Source organism: Propithecus coquereli, unplaced genomic scaffold, assembly GCF_000956105.1.
Source record: "Propithecus coquereli isolate 6110/MARCELLA unplaced genomic scaffold, Pcoq_1.0 Scaffold11, whole genome shotgun sequence".
Classification (NCBI taxonomy): Eukaryota; Metazoa; Chordata; class Mammalia; order Primates; family Indriidae; genus Propithecus; species Propithecus coquereli.
The window spans coordinates 2,943,788-2,964,828 of NW_012134969.1; the positions used below are offsets into that span (position 1 = coordinate 2,943,788).

At 37.6% G+C, this 21,041-nt stretch overlaps 1 protein-coding gene across 1 annotated transcript in view; it reads right to left on the reverse strand.

Moving 5' to 3' along the window:
• Positions 1-21,041, reverse strand: part of MTRF1 (mitochondrial translational release factor 1) — a 37,593-nt gene that overhangs the window by 14,881 nt on the left and 1,671 nt on the right. Inside the window, exons 2-6 of the mRNA XM_012648710.1 lie at positions 20,169-20,594; positions 14,757-14,848; positions 12,962-13,043; positions 12,654-12,761; positions 2,500-2,672 (exon numbers count right to left, since the gene is read on the reverse strand). Coding sequence (XP_012504164.1) covers positions 2,500-2,672; positions 12,654-12,761; positions 12,962-13,043; positions 14,757-14,848; positions 20,169-20,586 — 873 coding nt within the window. The 5' untranslated portion in view covers positions 20,587-20,594. The remainder of the gene's footprint in view (positions 1-2,499; positions 2,673-12,653; positions 12,762-12,961; positions 13,044-14,756; positions 14,849-20,168; positions 20,595-21,041) is intronic.

The window sequence follows — 21,041 nt, forward strand, 5'->3', positions numbered from 1 at the left end:
GCTCTTGCTCAGGCTGGTTTCGAACTCCTGAGCTCAAACGATCCGCCCGCCTCGGCATCCCACAGTGCCAGGATTACAGGCGTGAGCCACCGCACCCGGCCTATGGTTTTGATTTTTGAACCATGTTAATGTTTACATGTACAATAAATAAAGTAAAAGAGGAACAAAAAATAAAAACCTAAAATTAAATATAAACAGAAACAAATGAACCAAAATATTTATCATAATGATAACATAACCACACAGAAAAAAATTATTAATATTTTAGGTGGCCTTTGAACATAGTGCTCTGACTATGCATTCTTGGCAGGATATATTATAAGGAAAAAATCTTACATATTACTCAGTAGTTTACTATTAGTCATGTTGATATTGTAATTTTAAAACTATTTTATATACATTGCATAATAAAGTAAATAAGTAAACATATTAAAATTATTATTTAACAAGATTTTTTCTCTAAGTAGAAAGAGATATAAATACAAAATGCAAGAATTTGGGGGGGGACGAAAATCTCTACAATGTAAAATTTGAATTGGTAATGATAATATGAAGCTGTGATTTTAAAACATTTATTTCCTAGTTCTATCCACTGAAAGAGTCTAGAATTAAGAACACTCTGGTAATAATGAGCACACACCACTAACCAGATCTCGATTTCTGGGTACATTTCCCACAAAAATGAACCAGCTGAGTCCAAATCTGAGGCAGGATAACATAAAATGGGCCTGGGATATCTAATTGTACAGAAAGCACGGGCACACTCAAAGACTGATGGCATCATTTCAAAAGGACAAAAGGGGCATCCTAAAAAGGCTACTACAGGCCAAATTTGGGATGATTTGAACATCAAAAAGAATAATGATTATAAGTCACTGAATTAAAATATAAATCCATGAGTCTATAATGAAGTCAATATATGAAACTTGATATGAGTTTATAATGAAATCAAAAGAGAAAGAAAGGAAGAAGGTGGGGGTGTTGTGGGTGAGAAGGTAGTAGGGAGGAAAGTTCTTTACAGAAGAATGCCAGTTAATAAATATAGAAGGAACGATAGGATTAGAAAAATCACCATCTTGCAACCCCCAAACTAAGTAACTGACTCAGGCAAGGATCACCAATAGATGTTAAAACAATGGATGAAAGGTTATTGGGAAGATGGTATGTATACCCTAGAGATTACTTAGTAATTGCAAAGGGAGAAATATGTTAATACTTTCACAATGTAGATATTTTTGTGGTCACCATCTTAACTAAATGCTCAAACTAAGCCATACTAAAAATGGGACAATCTGACATTGTGTGACTTCTGGTAAGATGCAACATGACTGTAACTGCACCTATGAAGTCGTCTCGCTCAAAATGTGTAACCTGAATGAAATGGAACATTTATTAATAGATATAACTTTCACTACAATAGAGAAGATAAAGGAACAAGTTAAAGAGTAGCATGAGGTAAAAGACAGAGGAATCCAGAATGTGGAACATTCTACAAGACAAATGGTCTAGACTCTTCAAAAAGTCAGCATCATTAAAAAAAAAAGTTGGGAGACTGTTCTGGACTCAAAGAAATATAACAGCTAATTGCAATGTGTGAAACTTGACAGGATACTAGTTAAAAAAAATAGCTGTAGCTGGGTATGGTGGACATGCCTTTAGTCCAGCTACTCTGAAGGCTTGAGGCAAGAGGATTGCCCAGAAGTTCGAGTCTAGCTGGGGTAACATAGCTAAAAAAAATTAAAAAAAAATTGTCTCTAAAAAAAATTAAAATATAAATAGATCACTATAAAAATACTTTTGAGTTGACTGGGAAAACTGTCAAATGGACTAGATATTAGATAATATTACACAATTGTAGTTAATTTTCATAGATAAAGGTAGTATGCTTATATAGAAGAATGTCCTTATTGTAAGGAGATATATGGAAAAAGTGGAAGGAAAAGTCTCATGGTGTCTACTGTATCCTTTATAGTTCACTTAAAAAAATGTATATACAGATGTATATAGGAATCAACCAAATGTGAGAAAATGTAAATAATTACAACCTCAGATGGAGGTTATAAAAGTTTTTATTGTGGTAGTCTTTCAACTTTCTCTATGTTTAGAAAAGGTCAGGGAAAGAAAAATACAGGGAAGATGGCTGTATTCAACTAAAAAGACATATAAAAAGATATATAGACTCCATACAGATATTACATCACTGACCTTGATATTATCTGTGGAATTCATTTTTTTTCTTAAGAGAAAATTTAGGCAACAATATTAAAAAAAGGTCTGTGGATTCTGGTTTTTTTGAAAAGAAGTGACTTCTACTTAAAACAAAACAATATCTTGATCTGCCATTAGAGGGGGAACTTTATCTGGGGAAGAGTTAAAGATTTCCTATTACAGACTGTAAAGTCCAATCCGTAACCATGAAAAGAACAGATTTTCCTGGAAGGCTTTTAGCACAATACCCATTTACAGGGAGTGAGTTTTTGCGCCTCCTGGTGAGGTTACCTCGTCTGGTTGAGGAAGGACGATAACTGACATTGTTCCTGTGTGAATACGCTGCATCCGTGACGACAGGCCCACCTCAGGGATTCGCTGAACTCGGTGAATCCCACCTTCATACTTCAAATGCTTATAGACATTGTCACCAGAAATTCGGGCAGCTGCATGATGTAGTCCACCTAGGAAAAAAAAATCCTGAAATATCAATGAATTCTACTTTGAAAGGGATCAGAATTCTAAATGTCCTTAACCTAAGGCCTGAATGTGAGTATAGAGCCTGAGATGAGAACATAAAGTATGTACAAAACTATATTTTCCCAATGTAAATGTGTTAATATATAAAAGGAAACATACCAAAATATTATTTACGGTTATCTCTCAGCAGTAGACCTTTTACTTTTTTTTTTTTTTTTTTTTGAGACAGAGTCTCGCTTTGTTGCCCAGGCTACAGTTGAGTGCCGTGGTGTCAGCCTAGCTCACAGCAACCTCAAACTCCTGGGCTCAAGCAATCCTTCGGCCTCAGCCTGCCGAGTAGCTGGGACTACAGGCATGCGCCACCATGCCCGGCTAATATTTTCTCTCTCTCTATATTTTTAGTTGTCCAGATCATTTCTTTCTATTTTTTAGTAGAGATGGGGTCTCGCTCTTGCTCAGGCTGGTCTCGAACTCCTGACCTTGAGCGATCCACCCGCCTCGGCCTCTCAGAGTGCTAGAATTACAGGCGTGAGCCACCGCGCCCGGCCTACTTTTTATGCTTTTTTATTTCTAAATTTTCTATAATGAACAAGTTTTATTTTTATAATCAGAAAAAAATACTATTACAACAAAAAAGAATACTGGGATGTTTTCTGCATTAAACTGCCTTGTGCGGGCTTAGGCCAATATGGTGTCATATATAAAAGAATGCTCAATAACAGAATAATTTCATAATGTTGACTAACTCTGGAGGGAGTTTTTAGGAATTTATACTGAAAGTTAGCTTTTGCTTATCTGTGGAGTAGGAAGACTACCACAAAATAACAGCCTTGGCTAGCTTATTCTTATCTAACAATTTAAAAACATATTTTAATGATACAATTATATACAGACACAGAAAAACACTAATCGAATATATGGTTTAATGACCACCAACCAGGTCAAGAAACAGAACTTTGCTAGTCACCCCATAAGCCCTTCCCAGTCATAATCCTCTCCCTTGCCCATGAATAATCATTATATTGACTTTATTATAATTTGATTACCTAAATGTGTAGCCCTAGGCAATATAGTTTTTAGTCTTGTGCATTTAAAAAATTTTGATGTCTTTTAAGTTTCTCAGTCCACATGTTCATCATCTATTTCTTTCATTTCCTACATATTATCTGTTGAGGAACTTGGGCTGCTGACCAGTAGAACTTCCAACAGTCTGGTCTTGCTGCAATCCAACCTGTTCTGCTGCCCTCTGTATTATTGGCTGCAATTTGGCAGCTGATCCAGAGACTGGATCAGTTACCAGCTTGAGCCCCTTGGCAAGACTACAGGAGGCATATGACATCTGGATGTTTCTCTTTTTATGGTCTTGACAGCCTTTGATGCTTAATGGCATCACTGGAGGTTATAAAATGGTGATAGTCTAATTCTACCATTTCTTTCTCACTTACTAGTTAAAATACACTTATAAAGAGATACTTCCCCTTGTCTATTATTTGATCACTCAGTAATACAGTTATACAGGAGAGGCAGGATAAATACTTCATTCTGTCCCTTTACCAGTTTTACCAACATACTAACATATTTTTTTTTTTGTAATACACCAAACTTGTTCCTTTTAATCCTCTAAAGATAATCAATTAAAATTTTAAAATATCACTATGAACTCAAGGATTTAAACACACCTAGCATGTTTAAATCAATTGCAATTATTATTATTGAAGTGCAATTTTCCCACCTTTGGTCAATGGGAACTTCTTCAAGTTAACTTCTGATGAAAATGTCTGATGAAAATCTAATTTTCTTTCCCTTATAAGTCACAGGTCTTTGTTTCTACATGACCAATGGATCTTTTCCTTTTTTTTCAAGTCCAAAAATTTGACTAGAATATATCTTAGTGTTGATTATTTTAGCTGGATAGTTTCAGATGTGCTCTTTAAATACGTGGCTTCAAATATATATATTTTTCTATTTCAGAAGAGTTTTCTTGAAACATAGATGTTAGTACTTGTCTTAGGCAGCCTCAAAGGTGGTGCCCCCATGACCCCTGCCTCCTGGTATTCATACCCTTATAGTTCCCTCCCAGATGGTCTATAGGATCAATAGCATACGGCAGAGGTAATACTATGTCAGCTTCTGAGATTAGATTACAAAGAACCATGGCTTCTGTCTTGGGTGCTGGCTTACATTCCTGCATCACTCACTTGGGAGAAACAGGTTGCCGTATTGTGCGCAGCCCCATGGAGAGGTACTTGTGGTGAGAAACATACCTGCCAACAAACATGTGAGTGACTTGGAAGCAGACCCTTAAGCCCTAGTCAAGTGTTGAGATGACTACAGCCCCACTCAACAGCTTCACTGAAACCCTGTGCCAGAATCACTCAGGAAAGCAGCTCCCTGATTCTTGACACTCATATATTCTGAGATAAAAAATGTTTGTTGCTTTAAAGCTGCTAAGCTTTGGGTAATTTGGCTTTTTGATTTTTATTTATTTATTTTTTTTACCTTGTAGCTTCAGCTCAAAGGAAGATTTGGGTAATCTGTTACCTGAAATAGATAATGAATATAGTACCTGCTCTGACTCTTTTTATCACATAATCTTTTTGCCTATCATCAATATTTGTCATTTTCCTTCATCCTTTCTTATTTTTCTTCTTTTTAATTTAAAAAAAAATTACCTTTTTTTGACTACTGCTTTCTTAAGGCATTAAATGATCTGTTTATCTGCTCATATGTTCCCTCTGATTTATTCATTACTGAAATAATTTTTCTTTTATTTCTAATTCTTTCCTGAGTCTGTCACTTCATTTCTAATCCTGATTTATAAGGTTCTTTCACAGCTCATATTGTTGTCTTAACGTCTTGTTTTGAAATAGATTAGTTTTGATCTGTTTCTAGACACATCTTTCCAGTGTGCTTTCATTGTCTGTAGGAATATTATTCTGCTTATTCTTTTTTTTTCTATAAAATTTTCTATGGAATTTGACTTTGATACTTTCCTATGGCTTATTTTTATGTGAAATTACTTTTCCTTAAGCTTTAGAATGAGGCCAACTCTAGGAAGGCTTTTCTAATTTCACAGAGCTCTTTTCTGTGGCTTTGTGTGATCTTCAAATAAACAGGACCTGCTTGCTGGTACTTGCTGGTTGTTTTCCCTGACTTTGGTCTAGACCTTCTTTTCCCTTCTTTATTCCTGTCCTGCTCATTTTTTCCCCCAGTCCTATACACAGCTGATGAACTGTCCTGCTCAATTTTGATTCTACTCCTAGCTGTTCTTTCTCAGTCTGGGGCCGTTCTAGAAGTGAGCGCTATAGGCTCCATTCTGAGAGATCATGGGGGCTAGATGGCTTGGCCTCTTAGGATCTTCTTACCTAAGGTCTGAGCAATCACTCACTGTTGAAGAAAGCAAAATTTCTCCTAGTTTCAGTTCATGTTCACAATTGACCCTCAACTTCCACAGAATAACCATTAGTTATTTGGGGGTTCTCTAGTTTTCGCATCAGTCAGATGCCACCCCCTGCTTCCTTCTTCCTCCTGCATGTTTATATACCATGCAGGTCCTATGGCTATTGGTGGTTTGCCCCAGCCTCTTGTATTTGGGGGTTTTGTGGGGATATCTTGCAACCGATGTTAGCATAAATGCTGCCCATGGGTTTCGGTTTTGCTATCCAGTTCATCTGTATGTTTTTTCATGGGGATCCAGAGAGACTGAAAACTAGCTGCCATTGTAGCTGCCATCTTCATAACATGCTTCTAATGAACACACGATAACCTTAACCCACTTAGTTTCTAAAGTCAGCATGTTATACAAAAATTGGGTATATTTAGATTATCTTTGAAAATGGGGAGCTCTCTGAACCTTTACTGGTACAGAGTGCTGCCCATAAAAAAAAAGAAAAGAGAAAAAAAGAAAGTGCTTTAGGAAGGTATCTTATCAGAGACCAACATACTGTCTCTTAATAAGTCTAATACAGCTGGTCTTCCTCAGCAGTGGAACAGATTACTGTTAATCTTCTTGAATACCAGATAAAGAAGGTTATGTGCATTTAGGGGACAGATGATATGAAAAATCTAATTGTTTACCATTCATACTCAGTGTGGTAAGATGGTCATATTATGAAAGATAACCAGGAACTGAAACAGAGTAAACCCATGACAAATTTAAATTTGCCATCTCACATTCATGGTGTACTTTAAAAATTATTCCCCTGTCCCCTCTACTTCATGTCACATGCAAATACTTGAATTTAAGTGAGTGAATTAAAAAAAAACTTGAATTTATATGAGCTGAAAATGAGAAAGCTATCATTTTACTGTATAGATTAATAAAGCCAGTTTTAGGCTGCCTGGGTGCAAATTCAAGCTCCTCCTTTTCCCAGCTGTGTACTCACAGGCGAGTTATTTGTCCATGCTTTGGTTTCCTATTTATCAATAATAATAATAATAATATATAACTAGGGTTACAGCATTGCACATCTGAAGGAGGAGCCATCTGTATTACAGATTATATGAGTATTGCCTCAAGGCATATGTAGACATGATATAGCCCTGAATTCAATCTACTTTCCAAGGGTTTTTGTGAGGAATAACAGTTAAATATATGCAGAGCATTTAGTACAGTGTTGACATGTAGCTGTTGACAAGTACCAGTAGTAACTGGAACTACACATTGGCTCTCCTGGACCAGAAGATATCTTGGGATAGGAAGATATCTTGGGAAAGGTAAGATTCCTATGAACTAAATTGTGACAGAGGGCTGGAGAGTTGATATACCCCTGAGGAAGGACTGTGAAGGTATATTGCTGGCATTGACAAGTGAAAGCAAATTGCTTCTAGTGGCCCTTATTGACAGAGATGGAGAAAAAGGCATCTGCCAGATCAATAGCTGCATACCAGGTACCAGGGAATATGTTAATTTGCTCAAGCAATGAAACCACATCTGGTACAGCAGCTGCAACTGGAGTCACCACTTAGTTAGGTTTATGTATGACAGCATAATCCACTGTCATTCTCCAGGATCCATCTGTCTTCCACACAGGCCAAATAGGAGAACTGAATGGGTATGTGGTGGGAATCACCACTCCTGCATATTTTAGGTTCTTGACGGTGGCATTAATCTCTGCGATCCCTCCAGGAATGTGGCATTGCTTTTGGTTTACTATTTTCCTACAGGCACTTCTAGTGCTTTCCACTTGGTCTTTTCCACCAGCCCTTGCTCCACAGGTCTGGGAACCAGTGTGGAAATTCTGCCAGCTGCTAAGTATGTCTATTCCAATTATGCATTCTGGAAGTAGGGAAATAACCACAAGATGGGTTCAGGGACCCACTGGACCCACTGTGAGATGGATCTGGGCTAAAACTCATTGATCACCTGACTTCCATAAGCCCCTGCTCTGACTGGTAGATCACTGACATTTTGCATCTCCTGGAATTACTCTTCGTTCAGAGTCAGCATCCAGCAGTCCCCAAAAGGTCTGATTATTTTCTCTTCCTCAATACATAGTTACCCTGTTAAAATGCCATAGGTCCCTTTGCAGAGGTTGGGGGAAAGATTAACAGTATAAAGTTTTGGCATTATACCAGGGTCCTTTCTCAAGGGGACCCACCCTTTCCTTCATTCAAGGAGTTTTGGGTCTATAAAAGGGCTCAAGTCTGTGAACTGACTGAGGTGCTGTGACTCTCTGTTTTTATAACTCAGGTTAGACTTTTGTTCACTTGACCTAGAACTTTTCTCTTACACAGAGCAAGTAAGAATTTAGTAGGCTTCCTATCTATTTTACTTCTAGGAATACTATGATGTGTTCTATTCACTTCAAAAGTCTGTGAAAAGCACACTATTCTGAATGCTGCTTTGACTCTGCTGTCCAATATGGTAACTATGGCCACCTTGCCAATTACTGCCACTGCATTTAGGTTTTCTAATTCAGTAACCAAAGTTCTCACTGCAAGGTCTGGCCTACAGAGAAGACTGATCACAAAGCTCTTCAAGGACAGTGGGACTTCCCTCACAAATTTATTTCTCACAGTTGTGGTGAAAAGTATGTCTCTGGAAAATTAACCATCGCATTACTTGAAGTGACCTTTCCCCAAATTCAACTGGTGAGTAGGGAATAACAAAACATAATTTTAAACAATCTGTTGAGGACCGGGGAGATAATGCAATACACGTCATAGAATCCCTTTAACTCGGGAAATATTTCAATTCATTAGATACCAGGTTTATAGATTAACACTGTCAGAACCACACTACTTATCAAGAGCCATTACCCTCCACTGCTTCCACAAGACTGTCTCATAAAGAGCTAAGCACAGTGGCTCATGCCTGTAATCCCAGCACTTTGGGAGGCTGAGACAGGAGGACAGCTTAAGGCCAGGAGTTCAAGACCAGCCTAAGCAGTATAGTGAGACCCCATCTCTACAAAAGATAAGAAAAATTGGCTAGGCATGGTGGCTCACACCTGTGGTCCCAGCTGCTAGGGAGGATGAGGCAGGAGGATCATTTGAGCTCAGGAATTCGAGGCTGCAGTGAGCTATGATTGTGTCACTGTTCTCCAGCCTGGGTAATAGGGCAAGACCCTGTCTCTTAGAAAAGAAAAAAAAAAAGACTATCTTTTTACATTTCCTTTGGACTATTTATGTAATGGTTGAGTATTGTCTTTATTTGTACCTATAATCACAAAACTATAAGACTGTAAAAGTCACTTAATGTATGAATTTTTGCATAAAAGTGTTTCTTTCCATCCTTAGGTTTTAGTGCTGTATGAATCTCTGTGGGTATCTGTGAGTTCCTCTCCATTTCAATTAAATATCATAAATATGTATATATATAATTTAATAGATATATTTTATAAGGTAGGTGCTTTTTTCCTTTTCTCTATCTACATCTTTTCTTCTCATAACTGGTTATAATAAAAAAATCCATTTTTAAAAAATTATTTTATAATTTCAATGAATAGAGGGTTTATTCTTAGTCTTTAATTGTAAAGGTATTTGAGTAAATTATTTATAATGTTTTTTTTTCAAAAAAAGAGCTTTTTACTTTTCAAAATATTTTTATTTGCCAGTGAGTCATTGTTTAAAAGAAAGATTTCCCAACCATTATTTAGGCGGCTCTACATACCTGGAACAGAACCTCTCTTCCTGTTACTAAGTTCATCTCCCTTCTATTTTTGAAAGTCCTATTCAAAATATACATCTCAGAGGTCACTGATGACATTTCCCACTATTCTCTTTTTTATAATGCTGCTGTATGTGAGTATACTCTCCTTGAAACTCCTTTTTTGCTTCCATAATATTACAGTGTCCTCATAGTTTTTCTGCTTATCTGACTCCTCTTCTTCTTTTGCCAACTGGTCTATCTTTCTAAATGTGGCCATTCTTCAAAGCTTGGTGCCTTGCATTTCCCTCTCTATAGGTTCTCCCTCACTTATTCTCTCAGTATCAGACATTATCTCCGTGCTAACAGCTATCAAATAGCTCTCCTGAATTCTATTCTCTCACCAAAGCTCTGGTTACACAACTTCAGCATTTACTGAATATTTCTAAATGGATTCTCACTATAACCTCAAACTTAATAATTCAAAACCCACTCATAGTTATTCTTTCCAAATGGGCTCTGTCTTCCAAAATTCTACTCTGCTTGATGGCATGAATGAACAAATATCACAATCTTCCCAGCTAAAAAAACTAGAATCACTGTGCCTTATCTCTTTTGTGTCAGAAAAGACTAATGAAATGTAATACAGCTTGGGATCAGAGAGACTTAAATTTAATCCCAAGATTGCCATTACTTATTGTGCGATCTTGAATTAGTTACTTACTCTCTGAGCCTAGATCCTCATCTGTAAAATGAGATTAATAGTATCTAATCTCCCAGGGTTATGAGGTTGTATATACAGGACATACTAGGCAAGCGATAGCCCCTCTTGTATCCAGTCGCTTAGAAAATTTTGCCCATTTGTCCTTTCAAGGTCTCTCACATGTATCCCTATTTCCAATTCTAACTCCTTGTCATGTGTGGGTTACTCTAATAACCTCTTTGCAGTCTGCCTTAAATCTAGCCTCTTCAGTGCATCCTTCATAACGTTGTCAAAATAATCTTCTTTAAATATACATTTTATCAAATCATATTCTTATTTATTTATTTATTTTTTTGAGACAGAGTCTTGATGTGTTGCCTAGGCTAGAGTGAGTGCCATGGCATCAGCCTAGCTCACAGCAACCTCAAACTCCTGGGCTCAAGCAATCCTTTTGTCTCAGCCTCCCAAGTAACTGGGACTACAGGCATGCGTCACCATGCCCGGCTAATTTTCTACATATATTTTTAGTTGTCCAGCCAATTTCTTTCTATTTTTAGTAGAGACGGGGTCTCACTCTTGCTCAGGCTGGTCTCGAACTCCTGACCTCGAACAATCCTCCCGCCTCGGCCTCCCAGAGTGCTAGGATTAGAGGCGTGAGCCACCACACCCGGCCTAAATCATATTCTTATTAATAAAATTTTCAACAGCTCCCTATTGCCTACCAATCAAGGCTTGTTCAGCTTTCAAGGCTGTTCAAAACCTACCCACTCAAACCTACTTTAGCTATTGCTTCCTATCACAAATATGCTGTGGGTAAATTGGCCTCCTCCTTGTCCTACCCACATGCCATGATCTTTCCCACCTCTGAGCCGTTGCTCAAGTTGTTCCTTCCCTCTGCTCTCACTGATGTTCCCCTCTCCCAGCCACTGGCTATATTTGAAATCCGTACCCAGTACAGCTTACTTATGCTGCTTCCTGGTTTTAATTTCTCTCTGTTGTTTAACTTATATTAACACATTGACTGCCACATGAGAAAAAATTTCTTCCTTGGGGCCATGGTGTTTTATTATGAAAATAGAATAAAAACTTGGAAAACAAAACAATCCTTTCTAATTTAATGAAAAATTTGTATTTTTTATTGTCTTCTGTGTTTTTTGAATAAAAAATAATATAAAAACTTGAAAATTAGTAATGTAAAAAGTAATATGAAAACTTGAAAAATAGTTCATAAAAGTGTTTTTCGTGACTTGTCAGGCTTAAGTGTGACTTAAAGGTAAACATAAATAGAAACACAATGTACTGACTTCTGTTCATTTAATCCATGTTTTTAGAATTAATTTGTCAGTATTAATTGTAACAATAAGAACATCAGCAAATAAGATTTTTACCAACCAACTACAAGGTTTTGCCCAGGTTTTGCTTTGTGAGGCCCTGGGTTAAAAACTAGTGTGAGTTAAATACAACTCATATGGCAGTTAAGGTGTTAATCTTATTTCCACTCTTTGATGGTTTATGGTTTATTACTGATGACCCCTCTGTCAACTACAGCATATCACTATGTAACCAAGTAGACAAAACTTTTCAGATGGATTAAAAGAATGGGGAAAGTGAGAGAAATACTATCAGATGTTCTGAATTAACATGCTTGAGTATTTAAATGTTTAAGAACTTGCACTGTTTGTTATTGTTTATGTCATATAAATTTTTATCAGCCCAAATAGAGTGGAAGTTTCTTGAAAATACAAATGATTAACTTTTTTTGCACTGCCCTAAAAATCTAACATATTATTGCCTACTTAGTCTAACTAATAATAGTCTCTGATTGTAAATGATAAAGTTTCACATAAATGATAAAGTTCTTTAGAGTAAATACTTTAATATATCTTTGCTTTGAATTCACAGAGCAGTGACTTTCAAGGCAAAGTAAATATCTATCTTCCACAGGGGAATTTTCTCTAATTCACCTATTCCTTCCTAGGATGCTTCCTTCCTTCCCATTCTCTTCTCCCAACTAATTCTACTATAAGCCACTGTGGTTGACAAGCTTATGTCACAGTGTCTAGTTGATACAGACCAAAAGTTTTTAAAAATGGGACAACTTGGTTCTGATCAAGATCACAGGTAAAATGATTTTCAGCATCTTCTACAGATAAAATCCTGAAATATGCCTACCATAATCTGCTGGTGTATAATTCAGAAGTTCAAATTTCCAGTGTTTATAGCATGAATAATTCTGGTACATGTCAAATATTTCTCGGGTAAATTGTTGGCAGATATCACCTAAAAGAAAATATAAAAAATATTCAGTCAGCACAAATTTCTAAGAGAGTCATCCATAGGTTGTGAGCCCCTTAGGAAAATGAGGAATAACTATTTCCAAAATTAAACACATTTAATGGACTTTTAAAGGTACAGTGATATCAAATCAAGGTAAAATTTAAGTATTTTTTTAGATCACAATAAAATTATTTTATATGTACCACCAGTAGTTCTTCCAGATGTCACCTCTAAAATAACATCATTTTTGTCATATTTCTCTTTTGGCACTAGATTCTGGAAAAGCTGGAAAAGAAAAAAACATCAGCATTGCTGTGTGTATTTTCACTGGCATACTATTATTTCTTGAACTTAGATAAAAGCTCCCATAACATTAAAAAAAGATCAGTTATTAACAAATATTAACATCTCAATGAGGTTAATTCTAAAATGCTGTAATAAGTAGATCTAATTAGACCTAAAATAGATGATCAACTCATGTTAACAATGAAGTTACTTGTCAGATTATCTTAATTTTCTAAAATGCAAAAGTTTAGATCAAAGTCCACAGTGTTCCATTCATTCAGATTTTACCTCTTATAATTAGTTCTGAACAGTAGTTTCTTTCATTTAATGAATGAAGCAAGGCTTTGAGAGAAAATGAAGACTTTTTACATGTAATTTCATATTTTCTCTTGCCATAAATGACAACAGACACCATGTCATGCTTTGCCTTCTCAGTACTCACTCTATTTTAAGACTACATTGAGGACTCACAAGATAAGGCCCAAATAGATTTTCTCAGCTGTGACAAGTAAAAAGGGGGCTTTCTCACAGTGAACTTTTCTCTTAGGAAGAAAAGGGAAGCAATTTAATTGCTAATAAAGGTCATTCAAATCAAACTAAAAGTACCTACATGTAATGACTCTCCCTACTGCCAATTTCTTTTTCTTTTTTTTCCTGAGACAGGCTCTCGCTTTGTTGCCTGGGTTGGAGTGCAGTGGTGTCATCACAGCTCACTGCAACCTCAAACTCCTGGGCTGAAGTGATTTTCCTGCCTCAGCCTCCCCAGTAGCGGGACTGCAGGCACATGGTACCATGCCCAGCTTTTTAAAATTTTTTGTAGAGATGGGATCTCACTATGTTGCCCAGGCTGGCATTGAACTGACCTCAAGTGATCCCCCTGACTCGGCTTCCTAAAGTGCTAGGATTATAAGCATAAGCCACTGTGTCTGGCCCCTACTGCCAATTTCTGAAATACTCCATCTCTGCTAGCAATTATATAGTCTGTGGGAGAGAATATTAGACTAAAAGTCAGACATCCTGCTTCTGCCTTTGATAAACTGGTTGAATCAGTTATAAAAATAACTGACACCTCCATTTCATCCCTTTAACCCCTAAAAAGACCCCTCTCCTGGATTTCCAGAGTAAGGGAGACTAAAGTAGGAAGATGGCAAATATGAGAGGGAAACATGGTATGTAGTACTGTGTTCTTCATTGTCTTTATAAGGAAAAGAGACCATGGGTGAAGGAAAATTTTCCACTTCCATGGCTAGGAGATTTCAGCTGATGCTGATATAGTATCATACACCATAACAGACCCTCACTAGACCTAACTAAACATGTGTGTTAACCAACCATCTCTACACCCTTGGATTCATTCTGTTATACCTAGAGGGCAAAAACACAAACACCATGAATACTCCCACTCACACTTCTAACACTTAAAAACCCATGGCTCTTCCCCACGGTGAACGAAATTTCTTTATCAGCATGTGTTCTCTTGCCTGGCAAGATAACATACTAAGCTTTGAAATTTTTTTGCTCTGGGGGTCTTTGTTTTATTTTTTGACATCACAATTCCTTCAATCTCATTCTGCAGCAAATTATAGCACTAAATCCAGTTTAACTACTTTTCATAAGAGAACACTTAAACCAACATTTTGAGCACTAGAGTCTAGCAAAAACAGTATTCCTTCATATATCACTATTGAGATTAGTCTACCTCCTTAAACATACCTCACTGTATAACATGTTGATTTTTTGATCAATAGTTTGCCTTTCTTCCAATGCAAGTTCTTGTAACTGCTTTTCATCTTGTTTATTTAGACCTAAAAAAGCCAGCAACAGAAATAATGGTAAAGTTTTTAAATACTTACAAAGAAACTCTTAAATAGCCACCTCTTCTTTGTCTGCTAAGTTTTATTTCAGTTGGGAAGCCAAGAGATTATACAAACACAAACAATTAAAATAGTTGGAGAGGCCAGGCATAGTGGCCCATGCTTGTAATCATAGTACTCTGGGAGGCCAAGGCAGGAGGATCATTTGAAGCCAGGAGTTTGAGACCAGCCTGGGCAACATATCGAGTCCCTGTCTCTGCCAGATACAGAAAAATTAGCCGGGCGTTTGTGGCATGTATATGCAGTCCCAGCTACTTCGGAGGCTGAGGCTTAACAATCACTTGAGACCAGGAGTTTGAAGTTGGAGTGAGCTATGATGATGCAACTGCATTCTAGCCCGGGCAACAGAGTGAGACCCTGTCTCAGAAAAAACAAAACAAAACAAAACAAAACAAAAAAACGCTGGGGAGTGTCAATTAACAAGAATTTGCTAAGCATGTCCAAAAAACCTCAATGTGAAAAGTAGCATGATCTTGCCCGCCAAAGCTTGTGATTTGAGCAGCTATAAGTAATTATAGAAATCTGTGATTAATCAAACAGGTTTAAAAAGGGATTGGCTAATTAAATATAAACCCAATGAGGTAAGTTTTGGAGCAAACTGGAGTGAGCAATTCCTGTTTAAGTGGTAACCATACTTAGCACACTGTGATGTGTGTCCAGCATGACGAGCACTTACACTTTGGCCTAGAGAAGTTAGAAATAAGAACTCTTGAAATCTCTTAGTCGGGCACAGTGGCTCATGCCTGTAATCCCAGCACTGTGGGAGGCTGAGGGGGGAGCATTGCTTGAGCTCAGGAGTTTGAGACCAGCGTGAGCAAGAGCAAAACCCCATCTCTACTAAAAACATAAAAATTAGCCGGGCGTCATGGTACAAACCTGTAGTCCAAGCTACTCAGGAGGCTGAGGCAGGAGGATTGCTTGAGCCCATGAGTTTGAGATTGCAGTGAGCTACAAATGATGCCACCACACTCTACCCAGGGCAACAGAGTGAGACTATGTCTCAAAAACAAAAAAAAATTCTCTTGATCCATTCATATCTAGTACACATTTTTTTTTAGAGACGAAGTCTCAATGTTGCTTAGGCTGGACTTGAACTCCTGGGCTCAAGTGATCCTTCTGCCTCAGCCTTCTGAGTACATGGGATTAAAGGTGTGTGCCACTTTGCCCCCTTAAAATACCATGTGGGTAAATCTTAAATTCAGCTGACAAAATAAAAAAAAATACCATGTGGTTCAAATAAAACATATTTTTGTAACACATGCTTTATGAAAACAATGATCCTTTTCACACCATTTCAAAAGTAAAAAATTAAATCATGGAACTCTGGCAAAACAAGGTAACAATGATATAGTGGCCAAGTATGGTAGATCCTATGACCTTTAATTCCACTGCTTTTGATGCCTAGAAACTTCACTTGTCAGTAGTGACAGATGCAAACTGAGGTAGAAAAATTCTTAATTGTTAATAATTATAATGAAAATAGAAATGAAGAATCATAATTATAAAGGAGCTCTTTAAAAGGCTCTTTAAAATTCTCCTCTAATCATGGAAGTCATTAGGGTTTGGTGGGATTCTGTGCCTAATTCAAGTTTCCAACATTTAACATTATGTGCTAGACACTCCAGGGATGATAAAACATGGCTTATGGCCTCAAGTGGCTCAGGCTGGTGGGAAAGGTGGACACATACTTATGACTACAATTTGTGATGAGGGCACTGCCAGTGTGCCATGGGGGCATAAATGAGAAGGCCTAACCCAGACGTCAGCACTTAAGGAGGGCTTCCTGGCTAAGCCGTCATTTGAACTAATTCTCATTGTGGAACATCTGTTGCAGAATTACAGTATCACTATTGGTACCACATTGTGAACGTATGCCACAAATGCAAGTATCTACTGGTTCAAAGGTGTCGGAAGAATCTTCTGATTTACAGTCATATAAGATTATACTTGTAGCCTATTATTATTTGCCATAAACCTGTACAATCCAATCTAATTCAATTTCATTATATCAACAAAGATTTGAGAACCTATTATATCCTATGTTGGATGCTGCAGAAGATATAAAAAATGATTAAGACACAGGCCCTTCTTTGAGGAACAGACCATTGGGATAGGGGCTGAGGTTAAGACAATTACATAAAGGATCATAATACAAAATAAAGAAAGTTAACCATATTTGTTTTGCAAAGGGGACTGAAGCCAAAGTATGACATCCAAGCCAAACTTTGTAAGAGGACTGACTTTTAACAAGGTGAAACTGGTGGGTTAACAAAGTGAGCAAAGACAGACATGGAACAATGTGGATACATCTAGGGAATGGCACGTTGTCTATTTTGGTTGGAAGGCAGAATGTGCAAAGTGAATTAATACACTACACAGAAAGGCTGGGGTCACTCTGCAGAAGCTTTTAAATCCCAAACCAAGAAATCTCTATTTCCAGGCAATGGGAGCTACTGAAAATTTTCAGCAGGTGAGTAATATGACTGATTATACTTGAGGCCAGGTGCAGTGGCTCATGCCTATAATCCCAGTGCTCTGGGAGGCCAAGGCAGGAGGATCACTTGCGGTCAGGAGTTCAAGACCAGCCTGGACAACACAGAGAGACCCCTGTCTCTACAAAAATTTTTAAAAATTAGCCAGGTGTGGTGGCAAATGCCTGTAGTCCCAGCTACTTGGCAGGCTGAGGCAGGAGAATGGCTTTAGCCCAGGAGTTTGAGGTTACATTGATCTGTGATCACACCACTGACTTCCAGCCTGGGCAACAGAGTGAGATCCTGTCTTTAAGTCTCTAAAAAAAAGATTGCACTTGGACTAGGAAAGCTTAGAGATAGGACTACAAGCAAGTTAGGAGCTGACTGTAATCATCTAGGTCAGAGATAGAATGAAGATATATTAGTGGCAGGAATAGAAGGGGACTCATGCAAGATGCATTACAGAGGTAAACCCTATTGGACTCCGAATCATTGCTCAGTGAAAAAGAGCAGAGACTTTGGAGTCTCATTGCTTCAGTTTAAATAATTGTTCCTCCCCTCACTGAGCAACTTTTGGAAATTTAACCTCTTAGTTTCCTTATCTATAAAATGGGGATAATAAAACAATTCCTACCTCATAAGGTTACTCTGAGAATTCAAATGAGATCGTATTTGTAAAGCACTTAGTTTAGTGCCTGGCACATAGTAATGCTTAGTAAATGTAGCTATTATCACTATTATTATAGAATAGCAGAATTGAAGTGCCAGCAGAGCCTTTAGAAATGATCTAATCCAATGTACTAATATTACACATGAGACAACCAGGGCTGAAAGAAGTTATTTTTAATTGAATTAAAATTTCAATTTAATTGAAAAGCATTTAGTAAGCCCCTACTATGTGCAAGCAACTTTCTCAAAACGAATTAATTACAAATTTAAGTGGCATTATTCAAAAGAGTAAAAAATATCCTCATTAAACTTGCATGAGAGGCTCACGGTATCACTAATAGAAGTCAGGAAAATAAGGCTTTGAACATCCAGAATTTTGCAGGTATAACAATAACAGGCCTTGACATCACTTAACACCACCAAGGCTTAATGAAACAGATTAGTGTTTGCCCAGGTCTGGCAGGGACACACCACAAAATCACCTGTCTAAATAGTTTTTATTATATTCACAAAGTGTGTAATCATTACCACAGCCAATTTTAGAACATTTTCATCACCCTAAAAAGAAATCCTTCACCCCTAAGCCATCATGCCCAAGTCCTCTTTCCCTGCCTGGTTAGAAAATCTCCAGTTTCTGTGGTCAACTTGCATAGCATCTACTCCTGTGTGGGTCCCAGACCCTCCCTAGCAGGACATTCAAGACCCATCACAATCTTAACAGGTTAGTCCACTGTCGCTCTGCACCATAAACTACATGCTGACACGACTACACATTCTCACCCCTTCTTAGCTTTGGTTCATACCATTCCCTCTACCTGGAATGTCCTTCTTTCTTTTTTCACCAGAAAAGTCATTCTTCAGAACCTAATTTAAAAGCCCATCCCACCTATTTGTTAGAATTAGTCTCTCCCTTCTTTGAGCTACTACAGTGCTTGATTTATATTGTGAATCTGGCATTTATCACATTGCCTTTCATTTATATGTAGGATATCTCCCAAATTAGACGGTAAGCTCCTTAGGGCTTAATCATCTTTTTAGCCCTGCTTCTTACAACAATGCCTGGCTACATAGTAAGCCCTCAGGAAATGCTGACTAAATAAATGACTACATTAATGACTGAATTAACCTTACTAGATTCTTAGAAAAAAATTACTTTAATTAAACTTCTACAAGAAATCTAGAAGCAGTATTTAGATAATTCCACCTTGAAATCCTAATATGGTAACCCAAGTATATACATATTCATATTTTAAAAGGTTCTACATCTGAAAAATAAGTGGAATTGATTGCCCTGAACACCTGTTTGGTAGTTTGTAAACTTCTGACGAATGGGGGTCTTGTCTGAGTGGAGATGCTTATTTGGTGCTTAAAGTAACAGCAAAGACACTTAGGCTTATTATTTGATAACATAACCGTGAATAGTTCCATGGTTCTAAGAAATCGTCAGCTGTTTGTCCTAGAAAATACCTCTAGCCATTAAACATACAAATTCCAAATAATCTAAAACTACAATTGGAATAGACTTTAAAGAATATCTTCTGAAATTTTCCCAGAGGAATCTGAAAAGAGAGTAACTTCAAGATATACAACATGAAATATAAAGCTTCCTTTGTGGCTCCACTAAAGTGTGGTCTCATCTAGGAAGCTCTACCCAATCTATGCAGACTGGTTTGTGTGTCCCTCCTACTTACTCCCATAAAACCCTGTGCTTTCCTCTAGTAGAGCAAGTATCCCATTGTAAATAATATTTAAATAAATACAGTCTCTCTCACTAAGTCGTATAAGCCCTTGGATGGGGTAGGAAATGTATTTCTGTGTCCCTGGTAAGCAGAATAGTGCTCAATAAAGGTCTGCTCAATAAATTAAAGCTTCTGAAAGGTTAATATTGAGTTTCCCAGACCTGGAGAACTTCATGGCAACCTCCACAAGGAACGTGGTCACTTAGCATAGTTGATCTTTAGTAGCTAAAATACATCAAATACCCTGTGTATAGAGTCTTGCCCTTTGCAAGTGTTGAGCTTGTTACTTGTAGGTCTTTTTAAAGATTAAGTTCAAAAAAGTTTTAACTTAGAAAATCAATCCCACCCTTATACACAATATCTTTTACCTACTTTTACACATTGATTCTAATTCTTCAATTGCTTGTTCAGCCTCCTGAATTTCTTGGTAAATGGCTGCAAGTGGTGCCAACTCAGCATGCCTTCGGTTCAAGGACCTTCGGTTCTCCTCATTCACAGAGGTATGCTGCAAACATTGTTCAAGTGTTTGGTACTCCTTATTCACGTCCTCCATGTATTTCTGTAGTGCTTTATGCTTCCAGAGCATCTTGGTGTCTTGATGACAGTATCTCCTGGACCAGTTCTTATTTAACAGATGATGGAGAATATGATTCCTGTTTGGTCTAAAAACCCACAGCCTTGTATCAAGATGTATTTGTCTACATTGATAAGAATGGAGGTGAATGTAACACTGAGGGTAACCATTAAGAGATGGATGTCTAAAAAGCCAAACACACAGGTGACGACTCATCTCAGCATCTGAAATATAGTAAACACAATCTGAAAAAAACAACTCTAAAGATATACGGCTGGATGAGGTGGCTCACGCCTGTAATCCTAGCACTCTGGGAGGCCAAGGTGGGAGGATTGCTTGAGATCAGGAGCTTGAGGCTGTAGTGAGCTATGATGATGTCACTGCACTCTAGCCCAGGGTGACAAGACTGAGACTGTGTCTCAAAAAATTAAAAAAAAAATTTAAAGTTATACGGCTGGATGAGGTGGCTCACGCCTGTAATCCCAGCACTTTGGGAGGCCAAGGTTGGAGGATTGCTTGAGATCAGGAGCTTGAGATCAGCCTGAGCAAGAGTGAGACCCCGTCTCTATTAAAAATAGAAAGAAATTGGCCAAACAATTAAAAATAGAAAAAATTAGCCAGGCATGGTGGCGCGTGCCTGTAGTTCCAGCTACCCTGGAGGCTGAGGCAGG